General features: G+C 40.2%; 1 protein-coding gene across 7 annotated transcripts in view; it reads left to right on the top strand.

The window, feature by feature from the left end:
• PHACTR1 (phosphatase and actin regulator 1) overlaps window positions 1–24448 on the top strand; it is a 319696-nt gene that overhangs the window by 222349 nt on the left and 72899 nt on the right. For 6 of the 7 annotated variants that reach the window (XM_068670495.1, XM_068670494.1, XM_068670493.1 and 3 more), the window contains 3 exons: window positions 10655–10735; window positions 17132–17317; window positions 21268–21474. In XM_068670495.1, coding sequence (XP_068526596.1) covers window positions 10655–10735; window positions 17132–17317; window positions 21268–21474 — 474 coding nt within the window. The remainder of the gene's footprint in view (window positions 1–10654; window positions 10736–17131; window positions 17318–21267; window positions 21475–24448) is intronic. The other variant, XM_068670498.1, reaches the window with a different exon arrangement.

Genomic DNA, 24448 nt, shown 5'->3' with positions numbered 1-24448 from the left:
GGACAAATGCAGTAGATTAAACCAGTCTGTGTAGCACAGTATCTTTTTTTTTTTCCAGTCAACAGTTATATTCAGTAAAAAAAAATACACAAGAGGCAGGGAAAATATGTAGTTATCTGTCCTATCATACCAAATTAGATTCCAGAACTTAGACATTCGTAAGCCAAAAGTTGCATTCAGACCACCAGATCTAAGGGCTTCCTGGATTTAACCTGCATTGTTTTGTGTCATTTGAACCAAGTTACAATTTTGGCCTTAGTGGGTATAACTTGCAGGTAATTCCACAAGGGAAAAAAGACATAGTGCATAAATGCACCTTCCCCCTCCCCCCCCCCTTTTTTTTTTTCAGAGGAACCCCAATCATTTTGCTGGGTACTCTTTATTTCTTACGTTATTTCTTACATTCCATGAGTGAGTGAATAGGTATTTGCGATGTTAGAGACCTCTGTTATATTCCCCATCAGCTGCCCATTTCCCAGGGCAAAGAAATTGGCGGTTTGCTCAAATGGTGTTTGCTCTAGCATGGCCCATACTCTCAAGGACAGGTGAGAAGCAAAAAAAAATGTGGTTTTTAAACCACTGGAGGATGCTTACTCTTACCTCACGCTATTTTTTAGTGTTTTAATGGCCGTAACAAAAAGTTTATGGAGCTCTAGAAGCACTCTAGAACACAGCATCTTCATTCATTGACTTCTATGAACTTCCCACCTCAAACCCAGGATGATTTTTCTCCCATCTCTATTCTATTCTAGGTCACCTGTTTCTAGGTTTATCCTGTATAGTGTTTCTTAGACTGGTGGTATGAAAACCAGCCTCACTGGCCTGTAATTCCTAGGTGACTTGTGGCCTCTTAAAAACAACCTTCTATTTGCCACCTCCCACTTTTCCATCTTATCTAGATTATATGCCATGCTTACCAGTTTACATTTGATTTCCTGAGGAACACTGCTGTTCTTGGCTGTTTATTATTCTTCATTGTATTGATCTCTTTTAAAAGTTCTCCTAGTGACACTTCACTTGGAGAGACTTTCACAGCTCCTTATAAAGTGTTTCACTCTGCAAGTCTGTTGAAGTTCTTCATGGTTAGCACTGATGCAAAAAGTATTTGGCATCTTTATTGCAGCCTTATCCTTCTGGTGTGTTGCCTTTAACCTTAGGTCTTCTATGAATCTAGCAATTTTGTGTTTGATTTTCTACATTTTTAATGGATAAACTTTATTAAGCTATGGGTGGTCAGGACAGACTGCAACGATGAGATATCAAACTGCAATTCTATTTTTATTTTATGTAATGTTATCTACCTTTATCATGTTATTACACTGTAAGAAATGTCTAGGCTATTACCATATCGCTTTCACTTCATTGTCCTTCCTGCCTATCTTTCTCCAAGTTTGCTTCTTATATAGATACTTCACTTCAAAAACATTATTTTCTAAACTTTTGGTATCTTCAGTACTGGCTCCCCATCCCAAACAAGAATCATAACTACGTTTTTACACACAAAAAAAATCACTAAAATGATATAAAATACTAAGTGTAAAAAAGCCATATTTTCTCAGATAACTTCAGTGATGTATGTGCTAGAGAGGAAAATAAAACCATTTTATCATTGATGGATTTTAAATATATTAACTCCTATTGAAATAATGTAACAATTCGTATTACTAGGCAGGATGGTGCATGCAAATTCTCATGAAGCTATTCTAGAGCCATGTTACTGTATCTGAGATCCCAATCTACTGCTTTTTTTGGTCTGTTATTTCCAGAGGATTGTCTTGCATTGTAGAAAGTTTCCCTTCATCTGGGAAAGTTATCTTTGAAGCCCAAACAGCAAACAGTCAGACCAAGACTAAATCCAGAAAGTATACTGAGACTGCTAATGCATGCTATTACTGTAGCTTGAACTACTTTCTGTTTCCAAAACAGAAAGTACACTTCACTATTACAGGTGATAAGAGACTGATGTTAAAGATACTTTTGTTTTATTTCAGCATTATGTTATGTACTGATGGACTAGTGCCGTTGCACGAGCTGGAAATATCATCCAAAGATAATTGCTGGATGATGTGACAGAAGCAATTCAGAAATTTTTATATTTTGGAGGAAATGTCTGTTGCTCTGGGATATAGTCATCCCTATAATCAAGTCTTAATGATTTCCTGTTTGGCTTCTAAGAGAGCTCTGTGTCGAAGGGAAGATGCTAGTTCTTTCTCATAACAGACATATTTTTAACTTGTGATTGCTTAGTTGAGATTATATCAGTGTAAAAAAGTAGTAATGGTCTCCAAGAAGTAGTTGATATCCTAACAGCTTCTCTCTCAAAAAAGTGCTAAGCCAACTTTGGATTTAAGTGGGTATTTCTTAGTAGCAAGCTATGTTTCATAACATTTATTTTAAATAGATGTACACGTGGACACAGATCCATCTGCTTCATGTATCTGTTTGAGAGGCTGCATTGTACTAATCGTTCCAACATAAACAGAATAATTTTTTCCTAAACTGCAATTTACTGCAACAGTGTTATATGTGTAAATAAACACTTTGGGATATTGTTTTATCTCAGTGTGCAGATTATTTTTAAATTATCCCAAATCCCTGTCAGGTGAAATAGAAACATCCAGCAGGTCAAGCTATCTCCACTGTAGCCAAAGTAAAATTTCATTAGGGAGTAATACACTGTTGTAATACTTCTGGATGGCTGGGGGTATCAGGCAATTTGTGTTTGTGAAGTTACAGGTGTAAGGTAAACCGAAGCATTAAAACAAGCTGCTTTTACTATAGAAAGAGTTGTGCTGCTTGTTTAACTGAGTGCAGCTATCTTTTCTGTCAGCAGTGTGATGCTCCCAGCGGGCAAACAAGGGGACCAAATATTGGCCAGTAATTCAGTTGTTATCTCCTAGGGGTCAGTCCAGGCAAATCATCCTCCCTTCAATATCATTCTTCTGACATTGTTTTGGTTTTATCTTGATATTTTTCCACATTTTTTTCAGTACCAAGAAAACTGACTCCTTCACCCTCTAAACTGTAGAATCCAGTTTCCTGACATCTGCTAGACTTGTTTCTGTAAACTGTGCTCTGTATTATGCCATCTGGATACGTTGTCTGATGAGGAGCAAATCCAAAAGCAGCAGCATGCCTGCTTATTTATATCCCATGTGTAAACTATTCTGGAGAGAATTCTGTTCATCTGCAGAGAGTTGCATGAGTCGTCATATTATTCAAGTGATGCCCTCGATGTGAATGCTTTGGTTTTTGCTTTGAGGAAGGTGTCTTGAACTGTCATATACCTGAACACTGCACATAGGTATTTCTGCCATTGCAGATGACACTGCAGATCCTTACTGCAGTATTGTCTGTCTAGGTATCATCTTGTCAGGGTAAAGGAAGCACGCTGCAGAAATCTCACCAAGCTGTTCACTGATTAGCTTTTAGCATAGTTCTTGTTTCTTGTGTGTACAGAAATCTGAGACTGGAAGTTGCCTAAAGCAAGTTGAGTTACTTACAAAAAGCAGCTGTTCTTTGGGCTATGTAGCCACTGATGGTGTTCCTAGAAATTCCCACAGAAAAATTCTAGAAAAGTAAGAACTGTGTGGTAATAGCCATATTCAATTTATCTTTAGATAATTAGGGTGAAGTATGGATTTCAACATAGGCTCTTCAAACCTGCCGAATTCTTGCTTGGATGAAAACCTCAAAGAAGTCTGTACCACCTCTTCTTTACTGTTTTTGTTGCCTAAACTATATATAGTCAGTCTTCCCAGAGTATGGCTTTCTGTGCTGCAATCGCACTGTAATTCTGGGGCAAGTGTACTCTAAGATATGCTATGTTAACTTGTTGCAAGTTTCTTTAATTAGACAACAGAGGATCATTTTTCATTAAGTTGTGTATAAAGCAAGGTAATTTTGCTGGTTCAACTTTCCAGTTCTTGACCTAGTATATACCTAAGAATTTATGAAAATGCTGTACTACAGTTCATAAGAAAAAAACAGGAAGAATGTCTTTTCTTCATTCTTTTTCAATATTCTGGTCAGATTTCTGAATTTCTTCCTAGCCTGCTGTACATTACTTCTCAAATATGACAGCAAAAGCAATTATGTAGAAAAAGGATGGAAATACATGTCTTTCCAAAATACTATTGATATACTATCACATTTCATTGATGTAGTGGAGTTCTGCTTTACTCTTTCTTAACTGGGCAGTTGAGGATGGTACTATTTTTCTTTAGGGTCTCTAGAGACTTGTTTTCTTTCCACTTCCATTCTCTGATTTTTTATTCTTATTTTTTACCAAACATACACCTTTTGTTATGTTTGTCAAGATTTCTTGTTTTATCTCCTGTCTTCATGCATTCAGCTTCTGCCAGGCTTGCTCTGTTTGGCCTGTGAAATCCATTATGTTGGGTTTCTTTGGATCTAGCTAAAAATTTAGTAATTTTCCTAGGAAGGCAGCTTCTTTTATTATTTTTTTTCAGTTCTTCTATATGAAAAATTTACAGTCCATCTGCTCCTGGATTGGATTTCTGATTTCTTTGGTTCAGTTCCTTCTGTTCATTATGTTAGAGGGACTTGTTCAAATTTTATTTCTCTGTCTTTCCTTGGTTTTGCTGAATTCTTGGTTGTACATTGTATTTCTGAGTTCTATTGCTGTGTCATGATCTTTGCTTAACATGGTTTGCAGTATTTTCATTAGCTCCTGCAATTCTGTGTTTACAGATTTGACTTTGCAACCATTTTATCCTGAGTCTGTCCTTTCGCAGTTTACTTTATGTGCAGTAATGATCAGTATAAATACAAAGTTTTCTTCAGGCTGATTTCACCTTTTCCTTAGTTTTACTTTGCTTCACCAGATTCCATCAGTAAAAAAGAGATAATTCAATTTTTATCTGTAGCCACCAGTTACAGTGACTGTTGCACATCTTGGACCCCTCTGGTTAGTAACTAGGGATTTGAGGTCTGATCCTGCATTCTCAGAGGAATGTGTAAGTTCAAAGGCTAGCCTGTTGCAAATGAAAGTTTACCATGCCCCTAGTCCAGTGCTTCTTACAGGAGACAGACCAGTGCCTTGAGTTATTCTCAATATGAGTGGAAGCAAGATGCCCTAATATCACCTTCTCTGTGTTTTAAGTATTCATAATCTAAGTTAAATCCATTTGTTTTTCCAATACTAGAAATAAAATAAAATGACTAGAGTTTGGTTTGGCTATTGTTCTCTTTTTCCTGTTATTTTACTTGTCTTAATTCTAGATCAACAGATTTTATGTCTAGAAGAATCATTTTGTAGCCTAGTTCATTGGCCACTGGCTGTAGAATGGCTTCTGTTAATTCTTTGCTAATAATCCAGTAGATGATGAGCCAAGCTGTTTCTAGTTGTCTGAACCTCCCTTTGCCACCTCTGTAATAACAATTATGATACTGTTTTGCTTCTAGAGTGATCTGAGTTACTCATACAGTGGGATATCATTGGCAGGTATTGTTCCTGCTTTATTAGTCTTGTAGCACCTGCCACATAAATTTTCCAAATGATTTACATACTGAAGGATATTGATTTTGTCAACTATTATTGTGGCACCTGATTTGGAGAGGTATTTATAGTGTTGTTGTTTGTTGTTGTTGTTTTTTTACAGAACAGGAAATGTCATAGGCGGACAACACAGTCAAAAAGATGCTCCTAATTCTTTCTAGGTAGTTATCCCTCTGAGTCATATTTTGTAGATAATCCTGTTACTGAAAAACCCAGGCTGAGACTACAGAAACCCAAAATGTTTCTAAAGAAATTTAAATTTCAGGTATTCAGAAACCTGTCGAAATACTTTGCCTTTCTTCAGGCTCCAAGAGATGTATTAATGTTTGCCAAGAAGAAATTGTATTTAGGACTAAGCAAATTAAATCAGTTATTTCAACCAACCTATATTTTGACATTGGTCAAACCCAAAGCTCACAGCAGTGATTCTGGGTGTCGTGTCACAGGTATTGAAGCAACCCCAAAATTAATGGAGCTCTGTGTAAGCTGACACACCTATTTTTCTCAAGTCTGAGACTTTCATCTATACCTGTATTTCCTTTTTTAAAACTCTCTTCTTCAGTCAGTTTTGATTTCAGGAGTAGATTCAGCCCTAATTTTATGCATCTTCATCTCATCTACTCACTCTTAGCTTCCTTTGTGGTCAGGAAAGACTACCAGGCACTTTCAAGGTGTAGTTCAGTCTGTTTTAGATGCTTACATTAGGCTGAGGTCAATCATGCCCAAGAATTGCTCTTGCTATATAAGGGAATGAACTCAGAGGCAGAAGCCCAATCTGTATAAATTTGTATCAGGTGAATCCTGCTCCATTTGATTATCCAGAGAGTCTAAATTGTCGGAAGAGTTTCAAGATGATGTAACGTGTTATGAATCCATCACATCTGGAAAGCTTTCCTGCCTTGCAAATCTAAAGGAAATCGATGATTGTTTATCTTAACACTGAAAAATTATTGGTATACTTGTTTCTAGTTATTCAGAACTGAAATATTAGCAAATCAAATTTCTACCTATTGAACTTAAATATAATTGACACACCAGAAAGCTCCTGCTCTATCCTTCATTCTTATAATGATCTTTGCTTCCTAAAATGATCATGAAAATTACAGTGGCCTTTGAAAGGAAGAATTTGTGCAAAGCAACCTCCAACACCCTTTAAGAGGAAGGCCAAGGGCAACTTCAGAAAAAAAAGCAAGGTTAGGATTCAACTGGCTAGCACGGGTGTGTTCAGTTTTGATTGTCAAATGAACAGAAAGGCAGGACTTGAGTGTTTAGTCTGCCCCTTGCTTTTAACAGCAGCATGATGAGTTATGCAAAGGGGAGCAGTTTATTCTCACTTGATGCATGTTGGAAGAGTTCATCTTGGTGTTGGAGGGAAGGATGTGAGGGACAGAAAGGTCAAACATCCTGACTACATAATTGCCTGTTCGGCTGTTTAATGGAGCAGCAAAAGGCTTGGCACAAAGGCAGCAGTGTGCTCACCTTCTCAGCTGGTGGAATGGCCCACAGTCACTGTCATCAGAGAGCACAGTGGCTTATTAGAGGAATAAAGACAAAACTGTACTCCGTTTCCAGAATGGAGGGGCTGGAAATCCTCATGACCCTGTCAAGGCTTTACTGATCTTAATGGGTCTGCCACAGAGAAGCGCTCTGCTTGAACAGTGGAGGGGTGCTGCTCCTGGGGGAAGAGTTCAAAAACACTAGCTTAGAAACATTAACTATTTCCCACCGATGTTTCTTCATCAGAGCTTAAAAGTAATAGCATACTGCAGGGAGCTGTAACAAAGTCTGCGCATTTATATCATAAAATACAGACATTCTCACTTACAGAAACCAGAAACTAGTAAGTGAGTCTTTATTGGAGAGTGGCTGACTTTGTTAAGATAACTGGTTTCTGGTATAAATAGTCCCCGTAAAGAGGGCTTAGTGATTGTTTCTAATCTGGAAGATTGTACACATGAACAAAATGAGGTTAATCACCACGGTAAATTGCCAATGAAGTAATCCATCTTTTGTTAAATATTAATTACATTTTATTTTTGTCCATCACAGAATTTATGGGTTTCTCATGAATCAAGGATTAATTCATGTATTTATGCTCTGCTGTGAATTGATCCCTTCTCAGTAGAGTGAATGAATTTATTCTGTATCAGCTTTCTGCTTGAAAAAAACATCCTTCGTAAAAGAACTGGCAATCTTTGTCAGAGAAATCCAGGCAGAGTGAAACATTTCATTGTTCAAGCTGTTAGTTCCTAATGAGTTCTGCATCTAGACATTTGTGATTTTTTACACTTGATCCAGCAGTAGCATAGCAGTTTAAATGTGCAAGACTTGTTTGGGAGGAAGATTTGTGTTAAAGGAAAGCAGCATGTTCCATAGTTTTAGTATAACATCTGTTATTATCATTCAATGCTGTTCTTAGCCCAGCATGCCCTTCCTCTAAATATCTTATTAATTAAACTGGCTTAGTAGGAAAATAATTAATACTTTAAGTCCTGTACCTACTTTGAAAGGATTTGGATACTGAAAAAAATGTTTTCGTCTGAGCTTCAAACTGGAGTGGTTTGGTTTGTTTTGGGATGTTTGTTCCTTTTTTTTTTTTTTTTTCCATTCTGGAACAGAAACAAATTAGAACTAAAAGGAATACTTGAAAAAATATATATATTTGTAGTCTTCCTAAAGTACAGATAGACTATTAGACTACACAAAACTCTGGTTTTGAGAAGTCTTGTGCTATATTTGAATATGTTGCTTAGTAATTGTTTGGGTGAAGGTATTCCTCTGCTTCTGCAGAATATCCAGCTAGCCCTGGTTAGAAATCTGCCCCGCAGAAGTATTAACATGTTTCTTACCACTACTTTCATAACGTGGCATGTCTGCCTAGCCATGAACTCAGTAGTAACACTGCTGCTACCGTGTACACCTGGCTCTTGACCAGGCAGGAGGGTGGGATGGGGAACATGAGTGGTTGCCAGTGTCTGTGTAAAATGGGCAGACACAATCATATCCTCAGTGGTTGACTTGTGTGACTTGATCTGCACACCCCATGGGGTCAGCACATTTTGTTGGCCATTCTCCCTCGGCTTATTTGTGTATGGTATAGGAAAGGCCGACATGTCACCTGGAAATCCATCTACTTGTGCACAGCATATGGTTATATGCCTGCAGCCATGTGATTGGATTAGTATGTAAAATGTGGATATGTAACTTAGCTATTTCTGGTGAAGTTCAGAAACAGCAGAATTTGCCTGTGCCTTTGTTTTGGAGAAAGTGCTGCTGCCCATGAGCAGAAACTGCTATTTTGCTGCTGGTTCACCCAACCAGATTTCCCACTGAACAGCAGAGGCTGTGTGCTGTGCTCTGTTTACACTCATGGAAAATTACCATTTCTCAGAATTATTGGAAAAGGTGTTCAGTAAGGCCAAATTACTCTTTTAAGTTGGGATTTTAATGATATATTCCATGGAAGAAAGCTTACGAGTTAGCAGTAGTTTGTTTTGGCTTTTTTGGACAGAGCAAGAGAAGCTGTTCTTAAAGAGGAAGGGGAAGAAGATTTAAATGCCATACCAACACAAGACCACTTGTGGGAAAAAGGCAGATGAGGGACTAGTCTACAAAGTGACTTCAGTGTGATGGTTGGGGTGTTTATTTTCCAAAAGCCTATTAGAAATCTAAGTTTCTTTGAAAGTCTATAAGTTGCCTAAAGCACTTCTTAAAAAGGGGCTAAGGCACTTCGGAAAATGCCGTGTCTCTTAAGCCCCAAAGGCTGTTACATTAAGAGCCTCAGAAATAAAACTATACCATGTTGCTGGGGGTATGAGGTCTTGTAGTTGCCATTAATTCTGAGCTGAAGCTCAGAGCGCATGTTCAGGGGAGAGCATGGGTTTTATTAGCTATTGATGGTATCTACTGGCTTTCTTAGACCTGAAGAATACATGTTGAAAGCTGATTTTAGAAATGGAGAAACAAATTTATCCTATGGAAAATAATGCTTTTAAAATCAGAGCTGCTTTGTACATGCTAAGCTATATGTATCTAACAGCAAATAAATTGCAATGAGCACAGTGTGTCAGTGTAAGCACAGCTAATTCATGAAGTATATTGTGACCCTCCGGGAAGAGTGAACAGCCAGCAGTGCCAGAAAAGATTATATCCTCATGTTTCCAGGGACAGGGTGTTTCAGGGCCCCTTTTTCTTTAAATCTGCCTTGGTTAGACCAGAGACGCAAAGTCCCAGTTCATTTGTGCCTGTGTGCATCTGCGCTGTGTCTGATAGCGGAGCATATGGCAGAAGCAATTCGCCCTTGACTGTGCCTGTTTTTTGGCAAGCACAGGCTTGTTTCTTGCAGAGCACACACAGTCCTGCACATCGCTTCTTGTGCCCCTTGCTTGCTGTCTTTCAGAAATTTGCCTGAATGCATGCCCTTTGTGGTATTTTGGTTAATTGGACATTGTTTTAATTACTACTGAACTGAACAAACATGAAGTTTCTGTTATTTTGCTGCCCTGGCAACCACAATCTCCAGGCAACAAATACATGACTCAGGTTGTTCAGAGCTGATGTTAAATTACACTGGCTGACATGGATTACCCCTCATTGGTACCTGTTTTGGGCAAAATACCCCTTCAGGGAAGATGAGACTCCATTAAACAGCTCTTTTTTTGCACTGTCCTAAATGCCTAACTCTGCTCTTACTGGAGTTAGTGGCAAACCAGCCTTGTCTTTGGGGAAGTGGAGGTGCTGGTCCTCTTCAATGGCCTGGAGACAATCCACAGATGTGTATTTCATTGGCCATGATCTTCTACGTTGCCTTCTTTCTTGCCTTTCTCTCACCAGTTTCTATATTATTTTTTTTCAATTTCTTTGCTGTCTCTAATTCTCCATTTCTTGCTTGGGTCACGTATCTAAATTAAGCAACAGGAATGCAGACATGCCCTCAAATAGGTCACTATATAGTTATTTCTATCAAAATCAGCCATGCAACAACAGCAAACAAATTCTTGGGCTGCCAGTACCTTTTAAGACAGTTTGTCACTGACGTTAATAGGAGAAAAACACTTTAAAAGGAATAAAGCCTTTCAAAATTATCATTTTCCTTCTTTTCTATTAATATTCACGCATCTCCTCTGCTTACAGCTTTGGAAAGAAAGATATCAATGAGGCAAAGCAGAGAGGAGCTTATAAAACGAGGAGTGCTGAAGGAAATTTTTGATAAAGGTAAGTGCTCTTTCTTTTTGCAACATTAAATTGACATCCTGTATAATTTTATGGCCACATCTTACATTGTTGTAACATTAGGAACTGGGAATACCATACAAAATAGCAGGACTGTACAGAGTAAGGTCTCTAGAACATCTCTTGATTTCACACCCTCTTGATTGGATAGATGTGGTAGCTATCTAGCAAATAAAATTGAAAGCTAATCAAAAATGTAAAGCAGTAGAAATATAAGTCTCAGCAGCGTGCAATAGTAACTTGTTGCAGAACAGCAAGGCATCCGGACCATAGGGAGATGAAATGGGTCTGTGCCTGCATTTATTATCAATTGTCTGGTTGAGTCACTGTGGGATTAACAGTTGTGGAAAAAAGGGAATGTTTTAAAGGCTTGGGATCCTGTGATGAGCACAGAACAGTGAACATTCCCTTGAAACAGCTCAAATGTCAAAAAAATAATGATTCCTTTTCAGGATAATTAATTTGTTGTGTCAGTAATGTACTTTTTATGCAAAACACCATTATTTTACATTGGTAATGCAACACACATTTGACATCTATTGTGTATGTGTCAATCTTTAACTGCAACTTTTATTTGTTTTGCTGCTTCTCTTGTCAATAACTAAGGCAGTGAATTCAGCAAATTATGTAAAAGTATGGCAAAATTGCCTTTTAATTTCAATACAACTTAGGCATGTGCTTTGATATCTCATTAATTCAAAGTCTAAAATTCTTCAGCAGTACCAGTACAAAACCTGGATAAGTCTGTAGAAGCTAAGCATTTTCAGAGATTTTATAGGTACAGTCCATCTCATTAGGTTTGGTCTGCTTAAATCTGCTATATGCTGTTTTAATCTAGTTTATTAGTAAAGAAGAGATTATTTAAAAATTTACTAACCCAAACAAAAGCAATGTGCTGCTTGTGATTACATTCTATCGTTTTTATCCATTGCATATTTTAGATGCTCCTTATCCTTTGGATCGAATACTGCCTGTGCTCTTACTGTGGTGTCTTGGGAGTCATTCTATATGCAACTGCAGAGCAGAAACAACAAATGGCAAAAGGTTTTCCCTTCTCAGTGTCTCAGGTTTTCCACATTTTGGACTGTGACTTGGACCATATACTCAACCATGAAGCAGACATCCCTGTGGCCAGCGAGGCACATTTGAGTCTGTCACTCCATGTGGGTCTCAGCCCAGGGGAAGCCAGGAAGTAGCTCCCAATTCAACACCCTGGGAAGCTTGTAGGACAGCCACTGTTTATCCCTGCACAAACCTAAAGGCATCCAAATGAAAAATCCCTCCTGTGCAGCATGACCCTGCCTTCTACCTTGAAATTCAGGGAAATTCTCCCTGCTTTGCTCCAAAAGGCTGCAGCTTTTTCCCTTCAAGTAATGCTGTAGTCTGTAATCTTCAATATTGCCTGGTAAAGTAGATGTTAAGCTGTCTGAAGTTCCTTATCAAAAAAACAAAACAAACAAAAAGCACTCCTCCTTGTAGTCATTTTTCACGTTTTCATACATAGCAGAAAGAGCTGGTAAGAAACTCGGGCTTCTTCCTGTTTCCAGTACAAGGAGTAGAGACATTGAACTTTTTTTATTTTTCAGATGCAGATAAATGGGAAGCTATCACACAACATGGCTAGATTTGTAATCCAGTATCTCCACATTATTTCCTGCTAGTTGTAAACACAGCAAGCAAAGAAAAATTGGAGCCCTTCCTTGAAAGAAGCAGGGCAGAGATAAAAGTGTATACACACAAGTATAGTAGCATTGATCTTGTGTGATGTGAGGATGAGTATGACAAAATTTGTAGAGGAAAAGTAATCCAAGAGTATTCATATCAGAAAGCTTTATTTGATGGTAGCATCTTCTGTGCCAAGAGGCATCTTGTACAGACAATAGTTGGAGTCATAATGTTAAATCTCTTAGTCTCCCATTCCTAACACTCAGGCCCATGAGTAGGTAATTTTGCCTTTTTCTTTCTTAAAATAATCTGAACATATAACAGGAAAATTAAAATGGATAAACTGACCTAAGAACAGAAATTCTGGAGCTGCAGTGTGCTTAGTATTGTTTTATCACGTATGTTGAAGAAGAACGGAATTAGCCAGTTTGCCTGTTATTTAAAGTGACATTCTGACCTGTTTGCTTCAGGATTTGGTGGCTTTTCAGATGACTTTGTGTTGTCCAGCAGGTGACAGTTAGTAGAGCTCAGTAAGTCACAGCGTTCACAGATGGGAGAATCACTGCAGTCCAGCTGCTATATTTGGGAAACAAGAAATGCTTCAGTGACCCTCATACTTAAACTGTTCAAGTGAAACCACTCCAGACTGAACTGCAGAGAGCTCGCTTCTTGGCAAGGGCCAGAATCATGACTGAATAAGTTTCTGCTATTTCAAGGGTTGTGTGACTTGCATCTTCTGCAAACGTGGGCAGATTGCATTTTTTGTCAAATACCGTGTACTTTTAGAAAAATAGTATATTGAAGAAATATCTGGTCAGATGCCTGCTGATCTAATAGTTTGCAGGCAGGCAGAGCCAAGAGCTCGAACACATAGATGAACAGCTTTGATTCTCATATGAAGCTGTAACCATCACTAAAGTCTTTAGAGATGCCCAGTGTGCTATGGGCAAAGAATTAAAAGCTACATGTAATATTTTGATACATCTTCATTCATGTGAACGTAGACAAGGTTTCCTGTAGTAAGAAATTTCTGAACAGGAGCATAGTAATTGCTTACTTCAGAGATGATGATGCAGTGGTTTCCTCAAAGGAAGCATGTGCAGTCTTCATCTTTTGTACGTTTCTATTTTTGTACTGTCTATCTAATCAAAATCAGGGTTTAAAAAACAAAATTTCAAGTTACCTAAACCCTGGCAGGGCTTGAAAATGTTTTGTGAGTGATAAACCTCAAACAAGAACACTTGATTTTCTGTCACTTAGCCCATGGGGGCCACAGCAGAGAAGGGCATGGACATGCCTTGCCTTTCCTAGCCTTGTCCATTGAGAATATTTGTCTGGACATTCATACTTGAGAGAAGGCCAGTACTGAAGACAACCCAAAATGGAAAATAACACAAGATTTAGAATTCTCCTTATCATTTGGCTAAGCCATTTGTCTATGGAAGGAGCACATAAGCTTTATATTCATCAAGCAGATAGGAAGTTCCCTATTGCAAGGCATTCAGAGTCAAAAGACACAGTGAGAATGTAGGCAGAGCTCCAAAGAAAAGAAACAACAAAAGGCTCAATCTGTACCAGCTATCATGATGCACTGTGGGCTGCAAGTAATTTGAAAAAGAATTAAAAGAAGTGGAAATGGCAGATGAGTTCATGAGTACAAACTGTGCTTAAGGTCCACATCTTTTGAACATATCATCTATATATTTCTGGGCCCTCACCCTGTGCTGTTATTTTCACAGGCAAGGCTGAACCAAAACATCTGGGTTAGAGCCCTGTGCATCAGAGAAATTCCTCTGAGGTTCTGCTTGTTCCATCACTATCCGTGTACAGAGCATCCTGTTTAACACAGCAGCAGCCTTCTTGTGCTCCTTTTGCTTCAGAGTTCACATTACTGACTTTGGTCCAGTCCAGATCATGCTGACTAGCACACTGCCTGCAGTATCAAAGCTCATGCATTTAGGGAAAGTTGTTCTCCACTTAGTAACATAGCTCTCATAAAATGCAGCAAAGGGATTAGCAAGTTTGAGAACAAAAGATTACGTATGTTATCACTGTGCAAAATTAAACTCATAGTTCCTGAAGACTAATCAATTCATCCATATATATGTCATAACTGCATTACTAAGATTATTTCCATTTGTATGTCAGCTATCCGAAATAGCTTTTACTACTTTAAAAATAGCAACTAATTTGCCCTTTATGTCTGGTTGTCAAGCATACCTCTGATCCAGGATTAATTCACACTAAGAGATTCTTCACTTTACAGATGATGATTTTCATCTCCTTCTTTGACCTGTTTACTGTGATTTAGCAGTTCCTGGTGTAGTTCTTCTTTAAGCAAGATCAGATTTAGTGTATATATTTCAGTCATGATACTGTGCCATGTCGGATGATTTCAGTCAAATCCGAGGATGAATTTTAGAGCCTAAATGAAGATTAGAGATTTTCAGAGGGAAGATTAAAATAGGTTATGTTGTCAATAAGGAGAGCTGTCACACTTGCTATTATGACAACAAGTAAAAGTCAAAATTCTCTCTTACTTTGCTTTTTTGCAATAGTAAACCTTCAACAGATAATTTGAATGCTATCTTCTTAAGCCATGCTGAATATACCTTGATAAATACAAAGTGCATTTAGATAGTAAGATTTCAAGATGCTCTGCATGTTACAATTGGCATCTCCATTAAAAATGTGTAGATATCCCTAAAAAAAAATAAATTGTTGCTTTTATCATACATACTCATTGTCTGGTCATAGTAATGGTCAAATTTAGTCCTGTACCAAATTAGTGAATATTGTTGGACATAGTCACTGTCTTTCATTCAAGAAGCAGTTATTCTGCCTAAGCAGTAATTATGATCTTTCATGAAACCATGTCTCTGACACAACAGCAGCCTCTATCCCAAACACATGTAAAGGAATGTGTTTACAAAAGGGAGACAAAACAAGCACGGGATACGTGGCATTTCCACCCTAACAGTTAAGTCAAAACAGTTAAGTCAAAAAACATTCAGCTTAAATACTGGCTGAACTGTTGTTTGATCCTTGCTATCTAGGGAAATAAAATGGTTTGTATTGAATGACTGCAGCAGTTAGAAAGAGGCTATGCTGTGAAAAATTGGCTGAAACCTTCAGTTTTGATTAATGTTGCCACCTTTTGCCAGCTCAGTTGATTGCTCTGAAAGCTGCAGGTGATGTGGCAATATATCGTAGTAGCTCTTTGGTTCTTAATAAATAAATTAATAAATAAAATTAAGAAAGTCAAGAACCTTGGTATTTCTAACAATACCAAACTAAGGAAGAGACCATCTTCACATGTTGTACCAAAGCTTTACAAGACAGAAAAAAAAAAACATTATTTATCATTTATTGTACTTTCAGACATGCTAATTACTGTGTCCTGACACCTAAGTGCAACTTTGTTTTTCTGTCTCTTCAGTATTGTTTTCCAAAGTGTTTTGCGTATCTTAGCCATGTGAGGGGAAAGTGTGTGCTCACTTGAGTGCTTTACATTTCTGCATGGTACATTGAGCAGTAATGTGGCTAATCACAGTTGCCCAAAAATCAAGAACCAGATCTTGAAATCCTGAGTTTGACTTTAAAAATAATTTGAAAGCATGGGAAAACTAGTCTCTTTTTATTTGCCTGCTTTTTTTTTTTTTTTTCCTTCTCTTTTCTAACAGGTCACATTCTGGGTTTATTTTCAGGCTTCCACTCATAACCGTAAGAGCTGAACACTTTATAAAATTGTAATTGAGATACCTGTGCAGTCATTGCCTCCAGGTACCAGAGTGCTGTGCATAACGAGTTCTGAGATAAAAATCATGCAGGTTGACACCGTGAAGAATGATATGATCCCTCCCTTCTATTCTATATTATTTCTAATGTGAAGTGGTGTTTGATAGAAAAGAAACGAACAATTGCTGTTACAGAATTTATTGCCCACATGGAGAAGTTATTAATAATAACTTTAAAAACAGACTTTCTAAATGGAATCTGCTATATCTCAATATCAAGACCTTTCACCAGGCAACCATAAAAATTGCTCTCTCCCTTACTTATAGTCTTGATCATGCTGGGAGACTATAATAGTTTTATTGGGACATAAAGTAGTGACATACTTCTGTGATTCCTCTTGTGTCCTTTATAGTATTAAAAATACTGTAAGGGAAGGGAATAATGCTCATTATTATTATTATTAAAATATTAGAAATTATGTATTGTATTATTTTTTTAAAAAAGTTTGATAGCTTCAGTTCCAATCCATTCTCTTTTCTGACTTTACAGTTTTAACAGAGACAGGGAAAATAAATTTTGTGGCCCTATCAGATGGAGGATGACCATGCAGCTTAGACCATGGATCATAATGACAAGCCTAGGGATAAGCAAAGGATCAACACAGTTATTTGGCAGATCTTTCCCAAGTCTTAATAACCCTGTAAGACAAATGAAATGCTGTCAGACTTCTACGAAACTGTTGTGGACAGAACGTCATTCAGACAGCTCCAAAAATTGCTCAGCACAAGTTGTATTTTTGAGATAAAAACCATATTGTTTTGATCACTATCCTGTGTCTCCTATGTACATACAATGACTTAGTTCAGGTTCTTCATTCTCAAGCAAGCTATTGGAGAAAGCAGACTTCATTTCAAAATTTTCTGTATCTTATTTGTGTTTTCTGTTGTCACTGTGCTTTCCTCCAAATATGAACAGATGGGGAACTTTCCATACCAAATGACGAAGGAGCTTTGGAGAATGGGCAGCCTCTGGGCTCTGGACCAGTGCTGAGCTCCAGCCAAGTATCGCTTCCAGCCCTAGCAGAACTGGAGTCAGGTTCTGCACCTGGGGAACCCTGCTCATACGAGGTGCTCCCAACCACAGAGATCATGGATGGAACAGGTAACATCTTGTTTTCAGTATGACATAGCTACTTTAAGCAGTTTGAAACAGGTTTTTGACCTCTTATCCTGAGAAACCATTGTTGAAGACCAAGTTATTCTGGTGGAGAAGGAGCGTATAGATTATTGCTGGGTGCTCCATAAGAAATTTTGACTGTCTCAGCATAGCAGTACTTCTGCTATGTACTCTACTTCTACACAAGTAACCTCTTGCATGTCAGGCAAAGTCCTTGCATTTTTGTGAACATTTAAGAGTACATTTCTAACTCTCATGATACTTCTCAGATGTGCCAATGAGCTGTAGAGGGCTGATAACATTTTTAAACCCTGGGGTATGTCATTTCCTTTACCTGCTGCATGGTGTTGGGTGACATTCACATCACGCATTCTAGGTAAGAAGGGGGATGGGGCTGAAGCAAGGATTGTTGGTGCTGTGCCAGGGGGAACAATGGCAAGGCCGGAGGATAAGGTAATGGCCCAGCTGAAGTGCATCTACACCAATGCACGCAGCATGGGTAACAAACAGGAGGAGCTGGAAGCCATCATGCAGCGGGCAGGCTATGACTTGGTTGCCATCACGGAGACGTGGTGGGACCAGTCTCATGACTGGAGTGCTGCAATGCCTGGCTATAGGCTCTTCAGAAGGGACAGGCAGCACAGAAGGGGTGGCGGTGTGGCTCTCTATATTAGAGAGTCTTTCGAGGTTGTAGAACTTGAGGCTGGGAATGACAAGGTTGAGTCCCTTTGGGTTAGGATCGGCTGGGACAACAAGGCTAGTGTCCTGGTCGGGGTCTGCTATAGACCACCTAACCAGGATGAGGAGACGGATGAGGAGTTCTACAGGCAGCTGACAGAAGTTGTGAAATCTTCAGTGCTTGTACTCGTGGGTGACTTCAACTTCCCTGGCATATCCTGGAAGCACAACATAGCCCAGAGAAAGCAGTCTAGGAGGTTTCTGGAGAGCGTGGAAGATAGCTTCCTGACGCAGCTGGTTAGTGAACCTACCAGGGGTGGTGCCCCACTAGACCTTCTCTTCACAAACAGAGAAGGACTGGTGGAGGATGTGATTGTCGGGAGCTGTCTTGGGCAGAGTGACCACGAAACGGTGGAGTTTACTATTTTTGGCGAGGCCAGGAAGGGGACCAGTAAAACCGCTGTATTGGACTTCCGGAGGGCTGACTTTGGGCTGCTAAGGACACTAGTTGGTGGAGTCCCTTGGGAGGCGGTTCTGAAGGGCAGAGGGGTCCAGGAAGGCTGGGCGCTCTTCAAGAGGGAAATCTTAGTGGCGCAGGAGCGGTCTGTCCCTATGTGCCCAAAGACGAGCCAGCGGGGAAGAAGACCAGCCTGGCTCAACAGAGAATTGTGGCTTGAGCTTAGGAGAAAAAAGAGGGTTTATAATCTTTGGAAAAGTGGGCAGGCCACTAGGGAGGACTACAAGGATGTAGCGAGGCTCTGCAGGGACAAAATTAGAAAAGCCAAAGCTCATCTGGAGCTCAATCTGGCTACTGCCGTTAAAGATAACAAAAAACGCTTTTATAAATACATCAACACAAAAAGGAGGACTAAGGAGAATCTCCATCCTTTACTGGATGCAGGGGGAAACTTAGTTACAAGAGATGAGGAAAAGGCGGAGGTGCTCAATGCCTTCTTTGCCTCAGTCTTTAGCGGCAATACCGGTTGTTCTCTGGATACCCAGTACCCTGAGCTGGTGGAAGGGGATGGGGAGCAGGATGTGGCCCTCACCATCCACGAAGAACTGTTTGGTGACCTGCTACGGCACTTGGATGTGCACAAATCGATGGGGCCAGATGGGATCCACCCAAGGGTACTGAGAGAACTGGCAGAGGAGCTGGCCAAGCCCCTATCCATCATTTATCAACAGTCCTGGCTATCGGGGGAGGTCCCAGTTGACTGGCGGTTAGCAAATGTGACGCCCATCTACAAGAAGGGTGGGAGGGCAGACCCAGGAAACTACAGGCCTGTCAGTTTGACCTCAGTGCCAGGGAAGCTCATGGAGCAGATCCTCTTGAGAGTCATCATGCGGCACTTGCAGGGCAAGCAGGCAATCAGGTCCAGTCAGCATGGGTTTATGAAAGGCAGATCCTGCTTGACGAACCTGATCTCCTTCTATGACAAAGTGACGCACTGGGTGGATGAGGGAAAGGCTGTGGATGTGGTCTACCTTGACTTCAGCAAGGCATTTGACACCGTCTCCCACAGCATTCTCCTCAAGAAACTGGCTGCTCTTGACTTGTACTTGCGCACGCTTCGTTGGGTTAGAAACTGGCTGGATAGCCGGGCCCAAAGAGTTGTGGTAAATGGAGCCAAGTCCAGTTGGAGGCCAGTCACTAGTGGCGTCCCCCAGGGCTCGGTGCTGGGGCCGGTCCTCTTTAACATCTTCATCAATGATCTGGATGAGGGCATTGAGTGCACCCTCAGTAAGTTTGCAGATGACACCAAGCTAGGTGCGTGTGTCGATCTGCTCGAGGGTAGGAAGGCTCTGCAGGAGGATCTGGATAGGCTGCACCGATGGGCTGAGGTCAACTGCATGAAGTTCAACAAGGCCAAGTGCCGGGTCCTGCACCTGGGGCGCAATAACCCCAAGCAGAGCTACAGGCTGGGAGATGAGTGGTTGGAGAGCTGCCTGTCAGAGAAGGACCTGGGAGTGATGGTGGACAGTCAGCTGAATATGAGCCAGCAGTGTGCTCAGGTGGCCAAGAAGGCCAACAGCATCCTGGCTTGTATCAGAAACAGTGTGACCAGCAGGGCTAGGGAAGTGATCGTCCCCCTGTACTCAGCTCTGGTGAGGCCGCACCTCGAGTACGGTGTTCAGTTTTGGGCCCCTCACTACAAGAAGGACATCGAGGTGCTTGAGCGGGTCCAGAGAAGGGTGACGAAGCTGGTGAGGGGTCTGGAGAACAAGTCCTACGAGGAGCGGCTGAAGGAGCTGGGCTTGTTCAGCCTGGAGAAGAGGAGGCTCAGGGGTGACCTTATTGCTCTTTACAGATACCTTAAAGGAGGCTGTAGTGAGGTGGGGGTTGGCCTGTTCTCCCATGTGCCTGGTGACAGGACGAGGGGGAATGGGCTTAAGTTGTGCCAGGGGAGTTTTAGGTTAGATGTTAGGAAGAACTTCTTTACCGAAAGGGTTGTTAGACGCTGGAACAAGCTGCCCAGGGAAGTGGTGGAGTCACCATCCCTGGAAGTCTTTAAAAGACATTTAGATGTAGAGCTTAGGGATATGGTTTAGTGGGGACTCTTAGTGTTAGGTTAGAGGTTGGACTCGATGATCTTGAGGTCTCTTCCAACCTAGACAATTCTGTGATTCTGTTATCTTCCAGTAGTTAACACAGCCAGCTGCACCATCCTAGGTGAGGCTCTCTGCGCTTCTTCCCTAGCCCATAAAGAGAGACAGCAATACTGTACATCTAGGTTAACTCCTCTTCCTGCATCACTTAATGTTGAAGTTGTGGATGAAGGTCAAGTGAGTAAAATCGACTAGTAGAAGCACTCCTCTGTGATCATGCACAGTTGTGCGGCCTCTTTGGAATGAAATAGCCCCCAAGAGGTGCTTCTACAGTTATAGGATAAATTTGAAGACTGCCTGCTCACATATCTGGTTCTGAGCAAGCTGTGGTGACAGACCATCTGAGATGTGACATTTTAAGCTCTTGATATGTGCTCAAGATGTGGGAATATGTCCCAGCTCAGCGTAAGGGAGCTGACTTCTGTCAGAGGTAATGGGAAATTCAGCTGTTATCTCAATGTGTGTTACTCTTTGTCTCTTTTTCTCTCTTTCTCTATTTCTTTCTGTGTTAATATGATGTTTGAGTGAAATCTATTAGTCAGTCCTAATCCGCATTCTTGCACTGCTTTTCTCGTCTTAAAATGTCTGTATCCACTGCTGCTTTGCTCATAACGTTGTTGCGTCTATGATGTGGTTGTGTCCTCCAGTGTCTGAAGAGAGCCCCACATCCAATGAATCCAGCGTCCTCCTGTCCCAAGATCCTACAGCTAAGCCAGTCCTGCTACTTCCCCCAAAAAAATCTGCTGCTTTCCCTGGAGACCATGAGGACACCCCAGTGAAACAGTTGTCCCTCCTCAAACAGCCCCCTGCCCTGCCTCCTAAACCTATTGCCAGGATTGCCAGCCACTTAACTGGTAAGTAGGTGTTTCTAGACCCTCAGCATCACCGTGCCCCATATAGGAAAAACTTGCCCTTATAGCAAAGTCCTCAATGTCCTTCCGTAAACCTGTTTGCACATGTTGTTGTGTGTACTAGCAATGTGTGTGTGTTGCACCTAGGGCAGGGATTGCAAAGAATTTTCAGACTATACCATCATCAAGGTTGCTTCAGGACTCTTTCCTTCTCCTCCCTGTTTACCTAGTGCTACCATGACATTTCCTGACAAACCCTCCTCACTCCTATTTAGCAAGATGTACCATCACCGCAAAAATGGCAGGATGTATTTTGATGGGAAATGAAATAACAATAAAATACAATGATATCTTTAAATACTTTTTAACGAGAAAAGAGGCAGGGCAGGGGCAGGGTAGGTAGGAGGGAGAGGGAGAATTTTTCTTTTGTCTTGTTGCTTCTACCCTCAACTGACATCTGGGCAGGTCACCCCAGACACATTCCCGTTATTTTTCCATATGTTTCTCTTTTGTCAGGCCCCTTGATCCTTACACAGGCCATTCTGTCACCTGCCTTCTTACCATTTTGCTTCCCTGCTCACACAACCTGCCCACCTGCTCCCCTTTCCACCCCAGCTCTTAACTGTTCCCCTCCTACTGATGAGTCCCGTTGATGATGGGTAGCTTCAGTTCCCACTGACTAGGATTTTGGTGTTCTACAGGTTATGCTGCTGTTTCTCTCTCTCTGCATGCCAGCTAGAAACAAGTCAGATTCCTTTTTTGTGTCCCAGATCTTTTACAAGCGTCCAGGCTCTCTGGGATTCAAAGCTTTAGACACATGTGGAAGGAGGATTGGTGGATCTTACCTGACCAGTCTGCTCTCTCCAGTCTGTCATTTAGGCCACTGAGACAAAGGATTATTGCACTTAAACAGACCAAAAAGGGCTCCCTAAGTCTTTATCTACATCCTTTGAACAATCTGCTCATAATTGCAGCTGCTTCCCAGGAGGCAGCACCTTGAAATCCCATGCTCAAGACGAGGTATGGTGCATCTCTGTACTGAGGCAGCTCCTGGCCTCTCACTGGGTTGCTCTTCTGGTGTTAATGCTGCTCCAACCTTTTCAGGACTAATGTGAGAAATGTTCAGTCCACGTTAATACATTCTAGGTACTTTTTTTTTTTTCCTGTCAGTTAATGCTTGTTTAATTCAGGTTAAGAAATATATCAGGAAGGAGCTCATTAGGGAAGAGCATGTTCTGGTTTTCTTTCATATTTCTATGTTGTCTCTTCATGTTTTTGTTTGGGTTGCTACACGTTTTCTTCTGTATAGTTTTGTTCATTGTATTTGGAATCTCTTACTTTCTTGCCTACCAAAATCTCCACATAAGGACTGTTTTTTTTGCCTTATACTACAAGACAAATTGGCAGTTCTGCAACGTGGAAAGCCATGCGGCAGAATTGCTGGCTTCAGGTGAGGACAACACCAGCTTCCTATATCTCCCATAACACTCTGTTCCAATTACAAGAAGCTGCTCAGAAATGAGGCCAACATGAAAAAAAATAAAAAGAAAATTATAAAGAATAATGAAAAAAGGAATAGTGTAGGAAAAACCTCTGGCACTAAGTATCCATTAAAAATAAGGCTTTCCTCTGCATGAGATAGCGGAAGAATTACAGAATGGGTGCTTCTGATAGTTGTTGTTTTTTTCAGCTGGTAATTTTGTGTGAAGTAGTACCACTCTCAAGCTATCAGCATAAATTAATTGCTTGATGGTAACAACTTTTCCAATGAAAGTGAAACAGAGCTGTGTCTTCTCTTAGTTCATGATAACTTTTAGTGGTCTCTCATCCAGTTCTAAATGATCTCTTGTATGCACATAGACACAGACTCTTACACATGAATATGCAAAGCCATCAGGGGAAAGGAACAGAGACTCAGATTTGGTCAAAGGACCCTAATTTAATTGACAGCTAGCCCTGCTAGAACTGAAAGCCTGATTTAGACATATTTTATAAATAAGAGCACTGAGTTTATTCTTAAGGGTCCATTTACTTGGGTGGTCTAAGGATATACATGTTCAATGCCTTGTGTTCTTCAATGGTAATTATATTAGCCATGTGTAATCTTTGAAAATGAGCAATCAATCCTAATGAAGCACCCTCATCAGTGAGAAGCAGAATTAATGCTATTCTTTTGCTAATTACTCCAGACATCCACAGCTTGTGTGTGAGAAAACAGATGAAATTGGAATTCTGGCATTCAAGGTGAAGACTTTTCTCTTCTCATTGCATACCCATTTTTCTATTAAATATTTTGTGAGAGAGTTGAAGGACAAAATAAGACATACCAAGCATGACTAGTGAGAAGTTACAGTGGTTTATGGTCTGGTAGCTCTGTTCAAGAAGACTGCAAGAGGAAATGTGATGTTGTAATGGTACGCATCTGAGTTGGAAGATGCAGAACTGCCTCTGAACTTCAGTCTTAAGACAGTTACATATATGTACGTGTATATGTAAAGAAAAATATGCTTTATACAAATATAAATGAGAATATAGTATTATAAAATCAAATCACTATAGGCATAGTCAGCATAAAGTTAAAAAATAAAAAAAGGAGAAATACATTAAACACACAGTGTGAGGGAAGAAAAGCTTCCTGTGAGTCTGACCACATTCCTGCTAAGAACTTGTCCCAAAGTTCTTCAGGTTTGTAGGTATGAAAAAAATATGAAGATACGAAGCTCTTCAGGTAAAGGTATGAAGATTGACTTAGAATATTTGCCAAATAGTGTAATACAAGGTTTAGGAAAGAGAGAGAAACAGTCTTCACCTCTAAAAGCATTTGTGAACCATCTCAGATATCTCTGTGCCTGTGCCAAGACAAAGATTGGCCTTTCCCTTGATAAGAAATGCACATAAAAGTGCAAGCCTAAAATAAACAAGCAAGATCACATTTAATTTTGTGGAGGATGAAAATGAAATATCAGTTTTAAAAGTG

Source organism: Anas acuta, chromosome 2 (genome assembly GCF_963932015.1).
Source record: "Anas acuta chromosome 2, bAnaAcu1.1, whole genome shotgun sequence".
NCBI lineage: Eukaryota > Metazoa > Chordata > Aves > Anseriformes > Anatidae > Anas > Anas acuta.
Note: the sequence above shows the minus strand (reverse complement) of the source record. Positions and strands in the feature narration are given on the sequence as shown.